General features: G+C 37.9%; 2 protein-coding genes across 3 annotated transcripts; both read left to right on the top strand.

Annotated features, from left to right (window-relative positions):
* The first annotated feature begins 547 nt into the window (after window positions 1–547).
* On the top strand, window positions 548–5591 carry LOC133707295 (protoporphyrinogen oxidase, mitochondrial). Its single transcript, XM_062132856.1, has 18 exons — window positions 548–664; window positions 747–786; window positions 913–1048; window positions 1123–1188; window positions 1409–1459; window positions 1627–1683; window positions 1870–1937; window positions 2059–2095; window positions 2221–2286; window positions 2598–2638; window positions 3140–3272; window positions 3474–3653; window positions 4166–4240; window positions 4398–4521; window positions 4602–4710; window positions 4817–4891; window positions 5068–5174; window positions 5268–5591. The coding sequence occupies exons 1-18, from the start codon at window positions 634–636 to the stop codon at window positions 5393–5395; spliced, it is 1524 nt and encodes a 507-aa protein (XP_061988840.1). The 5' UTR covers window positions 548–633; the 3' UTR covers window positions 5396–5591.
* An 11371-nt stretch (window positions 5592–16962) lies between these two features.
* Window positions 16963–21649, top strand: LOC133726727 (probable inactive leucine-rich repeat receptor-like protein kinase At3g03770). Of its 2 annotated transcripts, none has more exons than XM_062154334.1 (8): window positions 16963–17450; window positions 17932–19389; window positions 19547–19680; window positions 20076–20319; window positions 20507–20718; window positions 20802–20827; window positions 20940–21012; window positions 21097–21649. In XM_062154334.1, exons 2-8 carry the CDS (start codon window positions 18039–18041, stop codon window positions 21403–21405), a joined length of 2349 nt encoding a protein of 782 aa, XP_062010318.1. In that variant the 5' UTR covers window positions 16963–17450; window positions 17932–18038; the 3' UTR covers window positions 21406–21649. The 2 variants fall into 2 exon arrangements, with proteins under 2 accessions (XP_062010318.1, XP_062010319.1); XM_062154335.1 differs by having other exon boundaries at window positions 16965–17450; window positions 20940–21051; window positions 21175–21649.
* Window positions 21650–22100: the final 451 nt, after the last annotated feature.

Genomic DNA, 22100 nt, shown 5'->3' on the forward strand with positions numbered 1-22100 from the left:
CTTAATTTATAGTCTCAATTCGGTTGATTTTTGTTTTTAGTTTTTTTTTTTTTTTTTTGTTATGAGAATAAGAAACCTCTATTGAAAATAATCAAAATTACATAACACGGAAATAATCAATACTCAATAGTGAACATGAACTCTCCACTCTTCTCCCTAAAACCTAAATCAATCACGGGTCCGTCTCAATTCGATTGATTTCAAACACGAAAAAACTGTACAATCTGACTGGAGCCAAACACAATCTGCGAACCGAATCGGTTTTGCTAGTTCGAATACGAACCATAAGCCCACGTTATGAAAAATAAAAGAAAAGGAACAAATCAAACCAGTCAGTTCAGTTCGGTTCGGTTAATCTGTTTTCCATTTTATTTTTGCTCGCGCTACCGGTACCATTTGATTTGCTCCTTGGCCCATTGGGCTATACGCCACCAGGAAAGCCCAACCATATATATAACAACCCACTAAAATAGACCATACTATGCTATTCACTAATGGACTCTGTATTCAACTTTGGACAATAATCAAAATAATCAACTGGCCCAGTCCAGTTACCATTATCAAATCCCCTCTGTTACAAATCACAAGTCTCAACAACTCTGCTGACTCTCTCAGCTTCAGAGCACAGCGCAAATGGCCTCGCCTACCCCAGGAGATAAGCACAGTAATCTCTCTCTCTCTCTCTCTCTAAAACTTCAATGCATTGGGAAATTTTGTGAAATGACGATTTTGTGTTGTGTTTTCAGGCTCTGTGAAAAGAGTGGCTGTTGTTGGCGCTGGTGTTAGGTATGTTAGCTCAGTCTTTTACATTGCCGGATTTTATTAAGTTGAGTTTTTACATGTATTTGAGTTTTTGTCTCTCGAAATTCGCAAAAAATTTGGGTATGAAATTCTAAATTTTATGTGTTGAAGTGGGCTTGCTGCGGCCTACAAGTTGAAATCACATGGTTTCGACGTTACGGTACTCGAAGCGGAGGGAAGAGCTGGAGGGAAGTTGAGAAGTGTGTCGTATAATGGTCTTGTTTGGGATGAAGGAGCAAATACAATGGTGAGTTTGTTACTGTTGAACTATAGTGGTAACCGTGAATGTGTTATAGTAATGACTATGCCGGCATTGTGCAGACTGAGAGTGAAGCTGAGGTTCAAACTTTGCTTGATAATCTGGGGCTTCGAGAAAAGCAGCAATTTGTAAGGAATGCTTGTTTACCTCGCGTACATATATGTCTTAAATTATAGTTTGTGCTGATCTAAATTGGTAATGTGTCAACTTGTTTTCCACCGTTAACGCTTGTTGACTGCTAGAGCTTTGAAACTGTTAAGTAACGCGCTGTTGCTTCGGACTTGGTTTGTTATAATGGTGGTGGATGCTTGTATCCGTATACTGATTAATTGTTGTATATTGTTACAGCCGATTTCACAGAACAAACGGTATGTTGCAAGGAATGGGTCGCCTGTGCTGGTATGCTTTCCTTGTTGCATCTATGTTGTTAAATGAGTTTGCAACTTTGCATCATGTGATGGTTATTTAGTAAAATATGTGAATACTTTTTTCTTTTGGGAGTTTACTTCCTTATATAGGAGCTGTTTCTGACTTCACCATGAAATTTGCTAAATTTTTCACATCAGCTACCTACCAATCCGATTGAGCTGATCAAGAGCAACTTTCTTTCTACAAAATCAAAGGTTTGTCTCTACAGTATTCTGCATGTCCAGTGATCTTGTTTACTACTTCTTTAATCACATTCAGTGCCATTGAATAATGACCAGAATTAATGCAAAATATATTGTTTTTACAACATAAGGGCTTGTTGGAGGGCTGCAATATCATTTGCATAAACATCAAACTGAACATGCATTTCTGTATTGCAGTTTCAGATTCTTCTGGAGCCATATTTGTGGAAGAAAAAAAGAGTCTCCGATGATCACACCCAAGAAAGGTATTACTCTTATCTGTTTCATCAAAATTCTTTGCACTTCCATTGCGTCTCACCATGCTCTGTTAAGTCTTATCATTAGTCACATTTCTAATATTCTAGTTCTTGACTTGTTTGGCTACAGTGTGGGTGGGTTCTTTCAGCGTCATTTTGGGAAAGAGGTAATTGCATTGATTGAGTCTTTTGATTTCTGCGAGGATTGATTACACACATGCTGTTGTCAAAATCCTTGTACTTGTTCTTAAAGTCTTACGCATTTCATTGTTTTTATCTTTTTGCTTGTAAGGTCGTTGATTATCTCATTGATCCCTTCGTTGCCGGGACAAGTGCTGGAGATCCTGAATCTCTTTCGGTGAGTAGTGTGTCAGTCTTTGGGTGAATTGCCTCTGTTTCACACTGTGTATCTCACGTGTTGTTTCTTAAGTACTTAGTTGTTACCTGAAACTGGATAAGATATTTAAGCTGTATTTATGCCTTTTCCATGCATCCATATCATGAATCTAGGCAATGTTGAGACAAGAGAACCCAAACTTTGCTCTCACACTATGATAACTTAGCTTGTTGTTCTTCATCCTTGTCATCCTGTAATTTACAACATGGAGTAGTTGGTGTTTAATAATTTTCTTACATCTTTAATAATTCTTTTTGTGTTCCTCTAAACAGATGAGACATTCTTTTCCGGAGTTATGGAACATAGAAAAAAGGTATGTTGTATGAACTGTTCCTTCTACTTTTTTCTTTCTTTAGGGGGGAAAAAGAAAAGGAGAAGGCTGGAATGGTGATAAAGTTTTTTTCTGATAAGAAATTCTACTTAGTTAGGCTATAGGAAAAATTGCCAGATTAATGTTATATAGAACGGAAGGCGTAGCATCTTGTAACAAATTATGAAATCACATGTTTTAATAAATAAATCACATGCTACATTTCCTTGTCTTTATTTTTGAAAGAATTTTAGGAAAATTAAGCCATAATTCATTTGGCCTTCCTTTAGTTTTCGATCTAATCTTAGTCTACCTGAAATCACATGTTGTAACAGATTTAAATTGGACAGGCAGGGGTAGCATCTTTTTGATATTCAAACTTCAAAAGAAGTTGGATTTGTGAGCTGTTGATTTAAGAAAAAGATACTAAACAATATGCTGTGGTTAATGCTTGTACACATGATATATGATTGTTGCTAAGCAAAAGGTTCTCTACTCTATCAGGTATGGTTCGGTTATAGCTGGGGCAATTCAGTCAAAATTATCTTCCAGGAAGGAAAAAAGTAGAGAAATAAAGGGTTCTGTAGAGAAAGGAAAGCGTCAGCGCGGTTCTTTTTCCTTTCAGGGTGGTATGCAGGTATCATTTTAGCGGGTTACTTTTCTTCCTGATGAGTCATGACAACTTTTGTAATATGTTTTTGATGATGATACCCTGTGTGGCTGTGGGGAATGTTGCTCTTATTAGTCTTATCTGAGACTTTCATTTGCAAAAAATTCTCATCTTTTGATCTTTATGACACTTATTTATTTAAAAATTTCTGTTTTCTGTGTAGTGCAGACACTCACTGATACATTGTGCAAACAGCTTGGCAAACATGAGCTTAAACTGAACTCAAAGGTTTTGTCATTATCTTACAGTCATGATGGGAACACTACATCAGAAAATTGGTCGGTTTCCTGTGTTGCTAATGATGACAAGCATTCACAAAGTTCATCTGTTGATGCTATAATCCTGACGGTTAGTTTATATGTTCTTATTCTTAACAACGTTATTTTGGTGTATCATTTACTTTCTCATTGTGGTACCTGTTGGTTCCTATGTCGTCATGATTTAAAAGGTCTGACTTATGCATCTGGCATTGTTACTGTGAAAAAAACATGTGTGTTTTGCATGCAAAACTAGACAGCTAGAATGTACTGCTTCATTTCAATTACAAGATACTTGCACACATGCCGTGACCAAGTTGTACCCACGGAAGACAAATTTGTCACAAGGCACAGTTAGGAGTCTTTTCCTCAAGGCACTTCAATTTGACGTTGTCTTATTCTATGATTTGAGATACAAGTGAACATGCCTTCCTCTTCATGCATAGTTTCATCTTTATTTTAGCATTTTCATTAATATAGGTTGGACTGCCATTGCTCTTTGTTGACGACTATTCTATGCATGCATCCCTTCCATTATTTAGGCAATCATTACTGTTATTGAAGGACTTGGTATCAACTGACGAAGTTTCTTCTCTGCCATAGGCTCCACTCTGCAGTATCAAAGAAATGAAGATCTCGAGAAGAGGAACCATCTTCCCACTTGATTTTCTTCCTGAGGTATATATGGCATTTAATTTCAACATGTAAGCAGCAGGTTATATCACATTTCCTTTCCAGTTCCCGATTGGAAGTTTGGAACAACGATAAGCCTGACAAATTAGATTCTTAACAAAGGCTTTGTCTTCATAATACCTTATTTTTTGCTCTATATAAGGTGACTTATATGCCGCTATCAGTGATAATAACCAGCTTCAAGAAGGAAAACGTTAAAAGGCCTCTTGAGGGATTTGGAGTTCTTGTTCCCTCTAAAGAGCAGGAAAATGGCTTAAAAACACTAGGTAAAAATGCTCAGCTATGGCCTTGACACTTGGAATAACTAATAGCTTTCCCTAATACGGTCATTACATCTGCTTTACAGGTACACTATTTTCTTCCATGATGTTTCCAGATCGTGCACCTAGTGACCAATATCTTTACACTACCTTTGTTGGGGGAAGTCGAAACAAGGAACTGGCAAAAGCTTCAAAGTATGGGAACCTTGTTTCGTTGTAATAAGTCATGTTTTCTGTCGTTATAATGTGCAATTAATTCTATTTACATGCCTAATACTTCTCCTTTTCCCTATTGCTCTAGGGATGAGTTGAAGCAAATTGTTACCTCTGACATAAGGCAACTTTTGGGAGCGGAAGGCGAGCCAACATTTGTGAAGTATATATCTTCTCTCTTTTCCTCATCTGGTGGTTAAAAACTTCAATAATAGATTGAATGTTGAAAGATCCTATGAATTGCCCTTTTTCTATTTTTTAATTTTTTAATTTAATTTAATTTTATTGTGTTGGGATAGTTATCTCATAGCTGTTAGTGCAACTTATGACTTATTGCAGCCATTACCATTGGAGCAAAGCATTTCCTTTGTATGGGCATAACTACGATTCAGTCATTGAAGCAATCGAGCAAATGGAGAAAAATCTTCCTGGTTTATTCTATGCAGGTAATTTCTCCTTTAAGAGTGAGTTTTGGATGTTCTAACTTGTCATCTGTGGCGTCTTAGTCTTTTTGCAAATAACGAGTATGAATACTTTAGGTAACCATAGGGGTGGACTGTCTGTTGGCAAAGCAATAGCTTCCGGGTGCAAAGCAGCTGAACTTGTAATCTCCTATCTGGAATCTTCTTCAGATGGCAAGATGCTTCAGCAAGGATCATCATCTTAGAAGTAGCTGGGAAGTGTATCCTTGTACATAGACGTCTTTCATTGTTCTTAGCCTTCGATCTAGATCAGAGTTCCATATGCTTGCGAATATGTAACCTCTAGCAGTCTGATACAAATACATGATTTTGTGGATCTTTATGTTATATTGTCCAGAACTCGATAGAACAAAGAAACATTCAAACGACATATTCATTTTTTTTTCCTAGTCAAAGTAGAACAATTTCAAAGAAACATTCAAACAAAGATTCGATCAGTACTAGTACTATATGAACATGCATATAGTGCATGAAATTGTAAAATTTCAGGCGCAAAGAGTGACGAGTAGAATTTTGACCAGAAGTGTAATTTTGTAATCCAATTACGACCCTAAGCATATATACACGTTCACAACAGACTAGGGTTTAGGGTCAAAAGCCAAAGCATAGAGATATGGAAGGATCAAAAGCCAAAGCATAGAGATATAACCTCCACAATGTTGGTGAGATTTGAACCCATAACCTCCATATTGTTAGCTAGGCCAACTAATCACGACTCACTGACTTTATTTTCCAACTTGGTTTGAAACTTTGAATAAATACTGGGATGAGTTTTGTCGACAATGATTTTAAATATTGGAATAAAAGCTATTTCCTAAACAATAGAGAAGAAAGTCGACGGTCGCAAACTAATTAGGGTATTTTGGGTGGCTCGGATTAAAAACAGGGGTATTTGGGGTAGAGTCTTTTATGGTGCCCTGCGTGGCCTCTTTTGATTGGCTATTTGGACCACTCATCAGTCCTATCGCTGTACTGAAAATAAAAAGCGTTTGTGATTCTTTGGATGCTAACGGATATGTTTCTATTTCCGATTTCGTTCATACAGATGAAGGCGAAATAAAAATCGTCAGGCAGGCTCGTGTCTACCTTTCTTACATGACCAAGACATACAGCGGTGGTGCTAACGGCGGCGCTGACGGGCTTACTGGCAGCTCAGTAGTAGCATGTGGCGTCTTTGTTGAGGACCACACATGGGCAGCATGGCAGTTTTGTACTCTTAACCTACCTTTTATCCCGGACAAGTTTCAACAGGCGAGGTTTGTGGCTGCAACATGCACTTTTTACTGGCATGGCTCTGTCAGGTAGGTGTCCACCATTGTCACGTATAACATCAACACTGATATTCTGGGGAGTCTGACACCGCCCACAACAGATATAGATGCAAAGTTTGCCTTGGGGTATGGCTTCGGAGGTGAGTTGGCCGCCACAGTTTTTGATCCCTCTCCCACAGGCAGGCATCGAGTGAGAGTTTGGCAGCTTCACGAGAACCTCTGGCAAGTTGTGGTGAACATAAGGCTCACGTCGGACCCGTCCCTGGCAATCACATATCCTTATGTGCCGTTGTGCTTTCTCACGGGTAGATTCAATAATCAAGGGCTAAATATACTATTTTTATTCGATGGTGATACTTTGATTAAGATCAGACTTGTAGAAGAGGATGACTTGCTTGCTACAAAACTTGATGTGCTACATCCAGGGCCGTGCCTAGGCCAAGGCAATCAAGGCGACAGCCTTAGGCCTCAGGCTACGGGAGACCTCGCATTTTTCTAATTCAACATATAAATATAGGGGGTAGATCCATGACACTAAAAATTATACTCAATTTTTTACTTCAATTATGAACCATTAGATTAAAAGAACTAATTCCTTTACTTTGAGGCCATGGCACTAGAACTATACATTTGATTTTTCCTTTATTTTTTGGCTAATTCCAAACTCATTTGATATTATTGTTATAAAGAAAAATTGAAGAAAACGTAAATCATTATTTGATCAAAGGAAACTATTTCCTCATCTTCTTCTGCGACTCAAGCAATTCTTATCTCATAGTATCTTCCAAATTCTTATATTGCAATCAAAGAATCATACATAAAATTTTAATACCAACCTCAGTTCTTACTAAGGTAATCCTAACATCACAAAGAACTTTGATCAAGAACGAAAAAAACATCATGAAGAACAGCTGATTGCTGAGGGTGCGTTCTGTAACGTTTTACAAAACAATTTTCAAAAAATTGTTTTGCAAAACAAAAACAAAAAATTAAATTATGTATTTTTAGGATTTAAGAATGCGTCTGGTGGCTAAACTTTGAAAAATATTTTCTGAGAATGAAAAACAGAAAACGCGTCTGGTATAGAAATTTTAAATGTGAACAATAGTAAATATATGTTCGTTAAATTTTTTGGATAGACCAATAAAGCTTTTCAATGAAGATAATCATATGACTAAAATTGAGGAAACACTAATATATCGTTTTGGAAAAGATAGACTAACATTGATTCCGCATTTAAGATAGAATTTTCGTTAAATTAGGAATTCAGTGCGCCGAACGCGATCTTTGGCTGTTTTAGAATTTGAAATACAGGAAACAGGGGTTGGAAACAATACCGAACGCGCCCTAAATAACTACCTTTTTCTCCTAGCCCCAAAATAAACCCAGTGTGCCACCACAAGTTTTGATGAGGTTGATTTATGTAGACGTGATCGTGGATTTTGAACTTTTGATATAGAGTCATTTGATTGAGATAAGGATAAACCAAGATAGTTTTCCATTTTTTCTGGGCTAAAGAAAAATGAGAGAACTATTCCAAAAAGGGGGTGGATCCATGGTACTAAAAATTATACTCAATTTTTTACTTCCGTTATGAACCATTAAATTAAAAGAACTAATTCCTTTACTTCGGGCCATGGCACTAGAACTATACATTTGATTTTTTCTTTATTTTTGGCTAATTCCAAACTCATTTGATATTATTGTTATAAAGAAAATTTGAAGAAAACGTAAATCATTATTTGATCAAAGGAAGCTATTTCCTCATCTTCTTCTTGCTTGAGTTTCTTATCTCATACTCGTAGGGCTGGCCTCGGGTCGGTTCTGCAGTTTCCAGTACTAAACCCGAAACCGAAACTGACTATTGCTTATCGGTTCGAGTTTGCTGTTTTTGGGATCAAGAACCGAGGTAGAACCGAACCGACTATGTTCGGGTCGGTTTTCAGTTCCTAGTTCGGTTATTCAGTTCTTCGGTTCCTAGTTCGGTTCCTCGGTTCCTATGTTAACCAAACTGTCAGTTTGGCATGAAATGCTACTTTCCAGCCATTTTTAGTTTCATGTTTCCTGTTTTCCAAACATACACTCAACATTGCACAATGCCACAATCTATTCACTCATTCATACTCAACATTATCTACATATTCAACAATCAACAATTCAACATCATAATTGCAATTCAGCAGTTTCCAACAATTCTCAAACTATCAAAGCATGAAACTCATGAAAGCAACTAACTGTCAAACAACAGTTCAATAGAACCAAGTAACAAACTGCAAAACTGTAGAACAATGCAAAGCTGCAAGTATGCAACAATATACAATTATACATATTCCAGCAAACTGCAGCAAATAAAAATAAGCAACAGATTGTCCATAGTCCATCCAGAACAATGCAGCTGCATCAATTTGCACTAAACTAAAATGAATTGAAAGTCTCAAACGAAAACAAATTATTAAAATAAAAGAGTTTCTGATATATTGTACGTGAGCTATGTATGTGAGACTGTGAGAGCATAAGCGTGCTAAATTCTCATCCTACATCATCATATCTGCATTCTAGTCTTATAAATCAAATATAATCACAACAACACACATCAGTTCTGATTGGCGAGCTATAATGCATGTGATGCACCCTTGAAGCAGCAGAGCTTACCTCAGTCAACAACAGATCCAATCGACGGAATAACAGTGTATTATTTAACAATAATCCAAGCAGTTCTAAATGTAGAAATGGAATACTAAAGACATGCAGATTGATCGATCAACAATATTCATGGACTTTGGAGCTTACCAGTTTCAATCGAAGTGCTCACGGGAAGAAATCGTAGGCTGAAGTCGCTAAACTACACTCATTCACTCACTGCAGGACCAGATTCAAATGAAGAGGAAAAAGTGGTCAGATTTCACGGGCAAAATGAAATTGCAGAGCAATGAGAGTAGAGCGAGAAAAATTAAAGCTTACAGCCTTACATTGAGCCATGGCCCATGGCCAACACAAATCGAAGACGGATCATTAACCAAATCCCAGACGGGTCTGCATCAACCAAATTGCAGATGGCTAACACAAATCGAAGACGCGATGTTTCTGGGTTCCAGACTTTGAGGGAGGTCATCTCCCTCGTCTGGGTTTTGATCATAGGATTGCTGAATTAGGGCTTCTCCATTTCTGTTTCTAGGATGGAGACTGAGAGAGTGAGAGTTGGAGGGAAGAGTCGAAGAGATAATGTTTTAGGGTTTTGATCGAATGGATAGGAGATTGTGAGATAAGATGGAAGGCTCTGATCGCATTTGGAAGGCTAATTGAGCGCCTGATCACATGAGAAAGGGTGTATTTTACAAAAATAAGCTCAACACTATTGTCCACTTATACACTGACATCTGTATTTCGGTTCCAAGGAGGTTTTAAAAACAAGGACCAGAACCGAACCGAGGAGATGTCGCCAAGAACCGAACCGAAAAAAATGTGTATACATATGTCGTAGAACCGAACCGAACCGAACCGAGACTTTCGGTGCGGTTCGGTGCGGTTCCTCCAGTTTTTCGGTTCTAAATCCTAGCCCTATCTCATAGTGTCTTCCAAATTCTTATATTCCACATTGCGGATGATGATATTAAAACTAATCCATATGAAGATACTAATCCTCTCTTCGAGTACCATGGTGATGATAGTGATGGTGGTGATAGTTTGGATGGTGATCTTCTAGTTGATGAGAATGATGATTTCCAAGCATGAAGTAGATTTCAACAATTGTTCTTGATCTTTGGTCTTTCAACTTTAAATATTTGATTTCATTTTATGTTGGTGATTTTGTTGAATCATATGGTTCTAGTACTTTATTTATTATGAATGAATGACAATTAATAAAGTTCTTTTAATTACTCTTAATGTGGTATATATATGAGTAATAATTACATCAATATAGGTCGTTTATACGTAAGGCGTAAGGTAAGCCTTACGCCTCAAGGCGAACGCCTTACTAAGGCTCACTGGAAAATGCCTCAGCCTACGCCTCAGCGTTTTAAAAATTGGTGACTACTGATAATTATTCATGAAGGAATATTTTAAGATAACCTGTAGAGCTTCCTATTCTCTTTGCTTCAAATAATTTGATAGGAGTTGGGTCTTAAAGTCTCAGGTCTACTTTTGGTCACTGTGTACTAATGCTTTCATTTTTGGCTGAAATGATCGATTTGATAAGATTTGCTCTTATAGTCCCAAGTCAGTTTTCATTACTATGTACTAATGGTTTCTGTTGTGGACAGACCTGCAATTTCCAACTAGCTAGTCTGTGTATTGATCATAGTGGTTTGTTTTGTGTCTGCAGATGGAGTATACAGAGATTTAGGGAGGGAGCTGTTGATTGATAGAGATGTATATCTGATTGTTGCTAGACGAAGATACTGCTCGATGTTGCATGCCAAAGTGCCAAACTGTTGTAAATCCTTGTTTGGTAGTTTGTTTGTGCAATTTTTTAGAAAAATGATTAAAAATTGAATCATAGAGATGGTAGTGAAAGTACTGAGAATTGGGGATGAATAGTTTTAAGCTTTTGAAATCTGTTGGTAATGTTTTTATCTGATTATGCATTCTGTTGGCATGGTATTGTTTTTATCTGATTTTGTTCAATGAGTTGCTAACAGAAGCAACATTCACAAACGGAGCAACATCCCTATGTTGTATATAGAAACCCACCTGTTTGCACTAAAGAGAGAAGATGGATAGTACGATCATCCAATTGCGATTTGTTGAGCTCTCACTCCGAAATTCCTGGAGAAGCAAAGCCACGTACTCAATCAAAGATTCTATTAAATTAACATGCAGTATATCAATCTGAACCATTTAAGAGACATACTTTGCCTTCTTCTAATCCATTTTATTCCTTACGAAATGCACGAAGTTTACCATTTCAAATTTCTCAAAGAATGGTATCTGGATTCTGGGGGTTTATTCTTTTCATTGTTTGAAGGAATAATAGCTGAAACGACTAAAAGCACACTAATCTCATATCTCAATTTCTCATTCTTCTTCTTACTTTCTCAGAAATCCAAACTGACATGAGGAAATACTCAAGCTAAATAAGTAAACAAGCTTGTATAAACGAGGAGGATTCTTTCAAAGCAAGGGCAAGCTCATGTCCCTCACTACCTATAAACTGGGAAAGAAAAAATTTACAAAGCCAAAGCTTCATGATTCACTGGAGAATTTACAATCAGAGTATGAGAAGTCTCAAGTCTTAAAGCTTCATGTTCAATCACCTCTATAGTCATAACATCAACCTTTGGTTTGATGATGAGGACTTGGGTTCGTGTAGGGGGTTTTGAGCTTCAAGGTTCTTTTGAAATACAACCGGCCAGATCGAGATGGGGAACACCAGAAACCTTCACCTTGTTAAGTCTAACTAATTTCAGCTATATTTCACAAGAATACACAGCAATTAGAATTAGCACGTTGGTCGACACCCCAACAGAACTGGATACAACAAAGAAACATTCAAACAATATATTCGTTTCTTTGGTCAAAGTAAAACAATTTCAAATTTGTTTTAAAGATGCATTCGAACTATATATTCGTTCAGTACTACTAGTACTGATCGAGGATAATATGAACAGAGCTTCAGCAGCAGAAGCAGGTGTGGACTGTGGCACATGCACAAACTAAAAATCACGAGAGACTGGTAACCTGTAAAATTTCAGGCGCAAAGAGTGAAGAGCTAGTAGGATACGATCAAGTAGAGTACGTTCTAAGTAGAAGAGTAATTTTGTAATTGGATTTTTTTTACTAGAGCTAATATGAGTAGCCTCTGCTTCACTAGCTGTCCCTCTTTTCAATCGACCCCTTGCAACGAAACAGAAACACTTGGTAGTGTAGAAAAATAATATGACAACCTAGAAATAAGTCCTTTAATCAAGCTAAAATGTCAACAAAATATTTAACAGGAAGTATGCCTGAACATCTTCAACAACAATTCCATTGATATATACATTCCAAAAGCTGTGTTGGAATTCTTATAATTCTTGGAATTCATTATCTCGGAAAGAGTGTATATTCACAAAATTAGAATGTTTTGTGCTCTTCAAATACATCGTGGTTTTGTTTCTTAGTATTTTCATTGTTCTACACATATATATGACCAAGTAGAGCTAATTTTGGAATTGGATGTTCTGACCAATATATTCTATACAAAAACTCTTTTCATATTGGGTTGTTATACCATTTCAATGATTGTGCTTTTAGTGATGACTACTCCTCTCTCTTTTTCAATGAAGAATGTTGATGCCCACATAGGTGTAGAGGTGCAAAAACCGGAAATACACGGCTCAATGGCCACTTAAAGAGGCTTAAATCCTAACTCCACAAGGTAGGTCCATGACCCAACACATATGCTAGCCTTACTTTGCCAATTTTGGTAGCCACATCTAGTCCCACATGGGAAGGGGAAGGGTGACAAACCCTAACCTACACTATAAATACATGCATCTCCTCTCATTCAAGGTAAGTCATCACTCTTCACTTATTCCTACTTTGTTTACTCTGACCTCTGTTCATGGTTGACCGGTATGGATTGTGAAGATGATAGCTCTCACAGCCTTTCATTTCTGTGGATAGCGGCTTCCGACACCGCATCAACAACGAGCGATGGTCATCATACTTTTAATGGGAGGGGTAGGGAATAAAACACAAATCCTAATTGTTTTCTTTTTCAAAGACTAATTATTAAGGTTTAATGATCGATCTGATTCATTTTACAATTTAATTTATATCTCCATCTTCATAAGCAAATGTTGATAATGGTTTCTGAAAATTCTAATTTACATGGTCCAAGTGATAGAATAAGTACTGGAGAAATTTTGGCTCAACTAGAAAGCCTTGTCCTTTTCTTTCAAGCTGTTTAAACCCATCATCTTTACATTCCATTATCAATTTTCATGATTTTGGGGCTTTCCTATAAAATTGTTGTTACCTCACATGCTGTGGATGCTGAAAGCTGTACTGGCTTTGCATGAAAATAAGAGTTTGTTCCTTTTATGATTGTTTTTGTCTGACCTGTGCCCACAATATGGTATCAATCTGTTTTGCTTTGACCGAGTTGAGATTCTTTGGGCACTATAGAGTTAGTGATAAATTGACAATCATTTTTTTTTTTTTGGAAAAGATAAATTGACAATCATTAGTTGAAAAGACTTGGTCATAATCCAAGATTGTTGTCACTTTCTACAACTAGAACAGCACTGATACTGAAGCAGCAGCTCCTCTCCCAGTCACTGATTATTGTCTACCTTTATTTTATGTGCATCAATCATTTGATTTCATGATTTAGATTTTAGACTAATGCCAAACCAAACCAACAACAACCTTCAAGAAGCTAATTAGTTTGTATTGGATAAAAAAAAACTGGTCAAAAGCTCCAAAGTTGATCTTGGTTCTAAAATCTAAAGAGACAGATGTACAATCCCTTGCTATTTGCTTTTCTACACAACTGCTTTTTATGCACCATAATTCCAATGTGCTTTCACGGGAATGCCATAATTCCAATGTGCTTTCACGGGAAAACTCAGCTAAAGTGGAAGACCTCCATAATCCATAATTCATAACCCATAATCCATATCATATTAGGAATAATTTTGGGAAAATGCTCGTTTACCCAATTTTAGGCTAAAAATTGCCCACTTGCTCCACCAACTGTTTTTTAACCCCATTTACCCAAAACACTCTAAGGGATTATTTCCCCTTTACCCAATTATTTCTTTTTTCTTTTTTTTTTGAGACTTTTTTGCCCTCTCCTTCTTTCTCACTTAGAGAGAGAAGTCACCCTCCACCTTGCTGTGCTCCGGTGACCAGTGGCCGGCGCGGTCTCCGGCGACCGGACTCCGGCGAAAGGTGACCGGATTCCGGCGACCGATGACCAGATTCCGGGAACCTGTAACCGAAATCCGGCGACCGATGACCGGAATCCGGCTATTATTGCCCCCCAGTAATCATATTACTGCCCCCCAGTAATCATATTATTGCCTCCCAAAAATCATATTATTGCTGTCCAGTGAATTGTATGAACTCCCAAAACCAAAATAATACACTACAGGCACAATTGATCAATTTATAATCATATTATTGGCTCCCAATAATCATATTATTGCCCCCCAATACAAAGTCCAATGTCTCTACTGCCTCCCAATAGACCACCAAAAATGCACCATTTTGTATGATTCACAGATAATTTGACTTTAATACACAGAAAACAACAGGTAACTTATCAATACACCACACTATAGTGATCCCTGTCCCTCATTTCAAAGTCTACTGGGGGCCAATAATGTGTCTACTGCCTCATCTTCGTTACCAACAGACCCAACGTTTTGCTCATTATCCATAACCATCTCCACAACACCGTTCTTCAATTCGTCTTCGGTGACCTTCGACTCCGCCACATCGTTTCTAGGCTCGTCGTCGCTCATTACATCCACCACATCGCTCACCGGAAGCTCATTCTCAGCCTTCCTGGCCCGGGTCCGGCCAAACGAACAGGTGACCTCCGCCTGAGCCAAATCAAGGTCAATTCGTGCTTCAGCCCCGGTCGTTCACCGGCGGGAAGCTCTACATGCAGAATGACCTCAACATGTCCGCCGCGTCCGTCATGCTCTGCGACCTCGACTTGCTGCTCAGATCTGGCATCCTCCACCAGTCAAACGCCACCTCCGCCGTCTCGCCCCTCGCCGCCGCAAACGATGAGTCGCGCAATCATCGTCGAGGCCTCATCAGCGACCCGGAAAACACCTCCTCTGTTTCGGTCTTCATCGGCGCCTTCTCCGGCGACGCAGAACCACTCGATTGGCGCCTCCTCCATTTGCCGCTACTTCTGGAAATATTACGCCATGCCGGAGTCGAGAGAGAGAGAGAGAGAGAGAGAGAGAGAGGGACACGTCTGAGAGGAAGAGAGAATATGATAGGAGAGTAATTTTTTAATTAAAATAAGGGTATTACTGTCAAATACTGTTAAATTGAGTAAATGGGGTTAAAAAACTCTAGGTGGAGTAAGTGGGCAATTTTTAGGCTAAAATTGGGTAAGTGGTCACAGCCCCAATAATTTTTCCGAGTATCACTGGAATGTTAGATGTATGCAATATCATGAATTTTGAGTTTATGTGACAAAAAAGATATATCCATAAAAGAATTTTTTGTAATTTTGTTATTTAATAGAGCGACATAAAATTTAAAAATTGTGTGAGAGATAAAAGATAATAAATGAGTCGATCGATGCCAAATCCCAATACAAAAAGGAAGAATTTCACTTAAACCAACCTCTGCCTCATTGTCTGGGATGTGGAACAAACAAACAAGCATAGTAAAACACTAAAGCTCTTCCATCCAATAATATGCTCCAACTTCCATGCATCTTTTGAGGCGCCTAACTTGGGACTTGGAATAGAAAACCCACCATTACCAAACCAATTTGGAACCTTTTGCCTTTTAAAAGGGCAGTGATGGTGTGTTGTGGTGGAAGCTGAAGCAGAGCCTCAGGGGCAAAGTTGCCAAGTTCTAAGATGCCATGGAAGTGAGTGAGAGATCAAGTCTTGCTTTTTATTATACAATCTTTCTCTAATCACAGTTTCACGGGATTCTAATTTTATAAAGAATACAGCTTTGCACCAACGTGGTTCTGCATTCAAAACAGGCTGTGTTTGTGCAACGGGCAAAAATTATTTCCCACCATGCCCTTACCTTTGCTAGGCATGTGGAGAATTTGTTACCACGATGCCATTTTGGTAGGAATCGATTTCTTATTTAATATATATTTTTTTAATTATGATCGAAGAACCAGCTATAGGAACCAAATTGTCAAATGATGATTTCATCGAAACTGTAACGTTTTGTTTAGTGAAATTTGATTCCCTTGCACGGTTTAGGTAATTTCTAGTAGTTTTTTGATTTACTTCTTAAACTGGAGAATAGCATTTAAAGATTTTAATTTTCTATAATTCGTATTTAACGTCACATTTACGAGAGTGTTATTTTCGTGAATCTTTATCTTTAAAGAATCATTTTATATGAAACTCTCCAAATTTCTGCATTTATCATTTCATCACTAAAACATATCATACATTTAAAATCTCTACCAAACACTATGATCTAACTCAATAATGATACTCCAAAATTTCAACTCTTCATAATCAATGTTCAACATTTTACTTACTTTCGACAGTGTCATTTTCATGAATATTTCTCTTTGAAGCGCCTCTTCTACTTTTTTCATTCACATCATCCCATCACTAAAACATAACATAGAATTAAAATCTCTACCAAACACGTACTGTGATCTAACTCAATAATGATACTCCGAAATTTCAACTCTTCATAATCAATATTCAACATTTTGCTTACTCTCTCAGCAGTGTCATTTTCATGAATATTTCTCTTTGAAGCGCCTCTCCTACTTTTTTCATTCACATCATCCCATCACTAAAAGTTACATGGAATTAAAACCTCTACCAAACACTCTGGATCTCCACACCATTAATACCCACCAACCCCTTGATTCTGGAACAGACAACACAGCATTACAACTTGCATTGAATCACAGTGACAAAAATAGCAGAAGACGAGGTCGGTTTGGTCTTTCCCACTCCTATCAAATCTTCCTCACCCCAAAGAGAGGGAAATTAAGGAAATAAAACCAAACCCCATGTGTCATGTGAGCTCAGATATTAAGCAGCGGAATGCAAGGGACTCTCATTCACGAGCAAAACAAAGCCTTCTTCAATCTTCTTCAATCCTCACACAGAAACACAAAGCTTCTATCTTTCTGGCTCTTAGAGAAAGAGAGACCCGACCCGTGTGACCCAGAACCCATCAAATGCCTTAAGAGACAGTTATCTCTGTCCTGTACGGCTCAGTCCCAACCACCACCTCTGTAGTAGTCCCCACATTTCAGTGAAGAAGACGAAGAACAATACGGCTCTGCTTCTTAAATTGGGTTTGTCTGCTACCCTTATCTGCATTTCTATTACAATTTCTGTACTTGTTGGTCTCTGTTTTCATAGCAGAATTGGTAAAGACGCTTCCTTTTATTTGGTTTATTTGGGTTTTTAGCTTGGTTTTTATGCAAGTTACTTGTTTTGCTTTCTGGGTTTTTGACCAACTTGTTTGAGCAGTCAACATTATCCATGGAACTTGCCCATTTTGTTCTTGGGGTTTGTTCAAATTCAGTGAAAATTATAGTTAACTTGTGCAGTGGGGCATTTCTACATGTTGATTTCAGTGATTCTTTGATGGGTTTTGTCTCTTACTCTATATTGTCCTGCATTCTTCTTCCAATTTCTGTGCTTGTTGCTCTCTGTTTTCCCTGAAAAATTCTTGAAGATGCTTGCTTTATGTGGCTAATTTAGCTTTGTTTCTGTTAAGTTTTTCTTTTGTGGGCTTTAACCAACTTGTTTAAGCTGTTGAATATTACCCAGGAAACTTGCCCTTTTCATTCTGAAATGAGAAGGAATCTGTGAATTTGAGCTTCTGAGGAAAGATTTCGTCTTGGGATTTTGTCAAAATTTACTGCAAATTACAGCAAATGGGGCGTTTTTACTTGTTTTTTTCAGTGATTGTGTCATGGGTTTTGTTCCTCCCCAGTACCCATGAGTTGCAAACCTCTCAGAGCCAAGTGTTAATGCAGCTGAGGAAACATTTAGAGTTCCCTTCCCCATTAGGAGTTTTGGAGAATTACACTGGAGACCTCTGTAACCTATCTTCCTCTGCACAGATGAGCATTTCATGCCAGGAAAATTCTATTACTGAGCTCAAAGTCATGGGAGATAAGCTTTTTAATGTCACCGAGTTCAATGGATTTGCAATTCCCAATAAAACTCTTTCTGAGAAGTTCTCCATTGATTCTTTTGTGACCACATTGTCAAGGTTGCCTAGCTTGAGGGTTCTTAGCTTAGTGTCTTTGGGGATTTGGGGACCACTTCCTGATAAGATTCATAGGTTATCTTCGCTTGAAGTCTTAGACCTGAGCTCAAATTTCATATTTGGTTCAATTCCCCCTAAGATATCCACAATGGTCAAGCTTCACACTCTAAGCCTGGAGGCCAATTATTTCAATGAGACTGTTCCTGATTGGTTGGACTCGTTATCAAACCTCGCCATTTTGTGCTTGAAGAACAATCAGCTCAAGGGTCAGTTTCCTTCTTCAATATGCAGAATTAAGACACTCACTGACCTTGCTCTGTCTCACAATGAGCTTTCTGGAAAATTACCTGACATGAGTACTTTAACCAGCCTGCATGTATTGGATTTGAGAGAAAATGATTTAGATTCTGAACTACCAGTAATGCCGAAAGGATTGGTTACAGTACTTCTTAGCAAGAACTCGTTCTCAGGAAAGATTCCGGTGCAATTTGGTGATTTGAGTCAGCTTCAGCACCTTGATCTATCATTCAATTATCTCAGTGGAGCACCACCCTCTAACTTGTTCTCTTTGCCAAAAATCAGTTATCTGAATTTAGCATCCAATATGCTGAGTGGACCATTTCCAAACGGTCTAAATTGTGGTGGCAAACTTGGTTTTGTTGATATTTCTAATAACAAGTTAGCAGGGGATCTTCCTTCTTGCCTGGGTAGTACCTCAGATGAGAGAGTTGTTGAACTCAGTGGTAACTGTTTGGCGAATGCTTCCCAACACCAGCATGACCATTCATATTGTACAAAGGCTCTTGCAAGGAGAAAACAATCTAGTGTGAGAGAGATTGTGGTGCTAGTTGCTGTTGCCATCGGAGCTCTTCTTGTTTTAGTACTTTCTGTACTTGCGGTTATTTGCTTGTGTAGAAGATACCGTTCAAGGAAGTCTGAGCATAACATATTTGCAAAAGCTGTGCCAGATAATTCACCAAATGATCTTTGCTCGGACATCGTTACAAATGCTAGTAAGTTGTATTAGTCTGGTTAGTTTGAAGTTATTTATCTTGCTCCAGATCCCAGATTCTTTTATCACAATGCACAGTGTCAACTTTGCGTTTTAAAATCTACGAATACAGACTGTATTGTGTTTTAGTACCTGACGTTCCGTTCTACTGTGTGTAGGATATATATCTCAAGCAGCGAAATTAGAGACACATGGTGCCCCAGTATGTCGATTGTTTTCACTTGAAGAGTTGAAGGAAGCAACAAACGACTTTGATTTCTCAATGTTTTTGGGTGAAGGCTCTATGGGAAAGGTAACCAGCAGACTCAATTATGATTCAGAAATATATAATATTTTGCCTGAAAACTTCAATTCCGATTACACATTTCAAAATTCATGACTAACTTGTAGAGCTAGAGTTAATGAGCAATGATAAGGGGAATCGACATTGGAATTCTTTCATGATCACTTAAGCTCTCCAAATTATTTCTTATCTGTTATTTATCAATTCCCTTTATCTCAATCTTCAATCTTTTGCAAGTGTCCCAAACATATAATGCTAGGAGTTATAATTATAATAACAACAGTCATGTATCAATTGTTTTCTTTATCTCTCGATGCCTATCAATGAGAACAAGCTATATGGCAGTTATCTGGTCTAACATAGTGGATGGATTTTAAAGACTATTTCCTGAATTCTGCTTTCAGCTTTACAAAGGCAAGTTGGAAAATGGGACCTCAGTTGCAATCAGATCTCTGGCTATATCAAAAAAATGTTCAACTAATAACCTTAAAGTTCAGCTGGATTCACTCTCAAAGCTTCACCATCCTCACTTGGTTGGCCTGTTGGGTCATTGCATTGACAGTAGTGGACAAGATGATTCTGGTGGCAAAAGACTTTTCCTTGTATATGAATACATCTCTAGTGGGAATTACCGTACCTATCTTTCAGGTCTGTATTCATTACCGGGAGCTTCAAAATTCCAGTCTATACTGGAAGTGAAGTAGCTAATAACAGTAGGATGTGTCTTTTACATTGTTTCTGAAATGCACTAGCAGAATGCACATCAATCTTCACATCATAGCTTTATATCTTGAAGGCTTTCAACCTCTAACCAGGATATGCTGTGTATCTGTAGAAAACTATCCAGAGAAGGTTCTCAAGTGGTCTGATAGATTGGCAATTCTAATAGGAGTTGCAAAAGCAGTCCATTTTCTACACACTGGGGTTATTCCAGGTTCTTTCAACAATCGATTGAAAACAAACAACATATTGCTAGATGAGCATCGGATTCCAAAGCTGAGTGACTATGGGATGTGCCTCATCACAGAAGAAATTGAAAAACCTGAGGCATGTTTTTCTTATGTTTATTTTGTTGACGGTGAAATGTATGGTTCCAAAGGGTTATTCTGATGCATTTTATTGTTTTGCAGGCAAAGGGAGAAGGCCCAAAATCAAGGTATGAAGTATAGTTTAAACGATTTCTATCATATTCTCTTGTTGCTGCTGATCTTATTTCAAAAGGTAAATTTTAACTGTTAGTTCTGTTATATCCTGGTTTTTGCTTGCAGGCGTAAAAAGGATCTGGAGGGTGATGTTTACAACTTTGGATTTGTACTACTTGAATCACTCGTCGGACCTATAGTAAGTGGAAAAGGGGAAACCTTTCTGCTGAATGAAATGGTATGCATGTTAAGGCTTATGTTGCAATGAATTATGATTTTGCAGATTAATTCAATATTTCACCTGTGTATTGAAATACTTAAGTTGATGCGTGGTGTGAACCGTGTGCTGAACCAACAACAGGCATCATTTGGGAGCCAAGATGGTCGAAGAAGAATTGTGGATCCAATTGTGTTGACAACTTGCTCACAGGAGTCGTTATCCATTGTGGTATCGATCACAAAGAAATGCATATCTCCAGAAGTATCATCACGTCCCTCTTTCGAAGACGTGCTTTGGAACTTGCAGTATGCAGCTCAAGTCCAGGCCACTGCTGATGCTGATCAAAAATCCGATGCTACATCCGTGAGCTGATATCCTCCTACACTGCCACTGTCTTGCTTGTAAGAAAAGGCAAGGAAGGCCTGTAAAAAAAAAAGAGAAAGTAGACTACTTGGTGTGGGCTTGTAAATGCATGCTAGTTACTGAGGAATGGTAATTGTACATTGTAATTGAATGATTTGTTCCGAGGAATTATAGAAGAAAAATTGTGAATGGGGAAGTGGCTAATGGTACTATTAGAGTAACAACTCTCTAGTGCTCACCTGGTTTTGGATTATCCCAGATTCTGTTGCTGTGTGTGTGTGTGTGTGTGTTTTTTTTTTTTTTTTTTTAATTCTTTCATAAAGTAAAGCTGTTGCAGACATGTGTGAATAGGCCAAGATTAGTGGTTAGAGTCGGACTGAATCTTAAAATACAAGGAAAATAAAGTGATCATATGAGTCATAGTCTCCTACCTGAAAAATACATCAGAAATCCAAAATAAACTAATGACTATAGAAATATATTTAATTTGAGAATCTGACCAAAGTTTGGTCATGGGTGCAAGTGTCCCCCCAAAACCAAGATATAAAATTTGTAAAGATTTACATTAACATTCAAAACCAACACTATCCAATATTCTTGTCATCACCTTCAATTGCTTCCGTTTAATAGAAGTGGACATTTCAACCTACCTCCTCCTCTTGAAGCTATATGCCATATCATCCATGCTTAAAGTCTCAGCTCAC

This window comes from Rosa rugosa, chromosome 1, assembly GCF_958449725.1.
Source record: "Rosa rugosa chromosome 1, drRosRugo1.1, whole genome shotgun sequence".
Classification (NCBI taxonomy): Eukaryota; Viridiplantae; Streptophyta; class Magnoliopsida; order Rosales; family Rosaceae; genus Rosa; species Rosa rugosa.

Coding starts and splice junctions, on each gene's coding strand:
- LOC133707295 (XM_062132856.1), top strand. CDS start 634: ATGGCCTCGCCTACCCCAGGAGATAAGCACA. Junction 2,639..3,139: donor TTATGGAACATAGAAAAAAG/GTATGTTGTATG, acceptor CTACTCTATCAG/GTATGGTTCGGTTATAGCTG. Junction 4,241..4,397: donor CACTTGATTTTCTTCCTGAG/GTATATATGGCA, acceptor GCTCTATATAAG/GTGACTTATATGCCGCTATC.
- LOC133726727 (XM_062154334.1), top strand. CDS start 18,039: ATGGGGCGTTTTTACTTGTTTTTTTCAGTGATTGTGTCATGGGTTTTG. Junction 19,390..19,546: donor GGACATCGTTACAAATGCTA/GTAAGTTGTATT, acceptor TACTGTGTGTAG/GATATATATCTCAAGCAGCG. Junction 21,013..21,096: donor AATCACTCGTCGGACCTATA/GTAAGTGGAAAA, acceptor ATGATTTTGCAG/ATTAATTCAATATTTCACCT.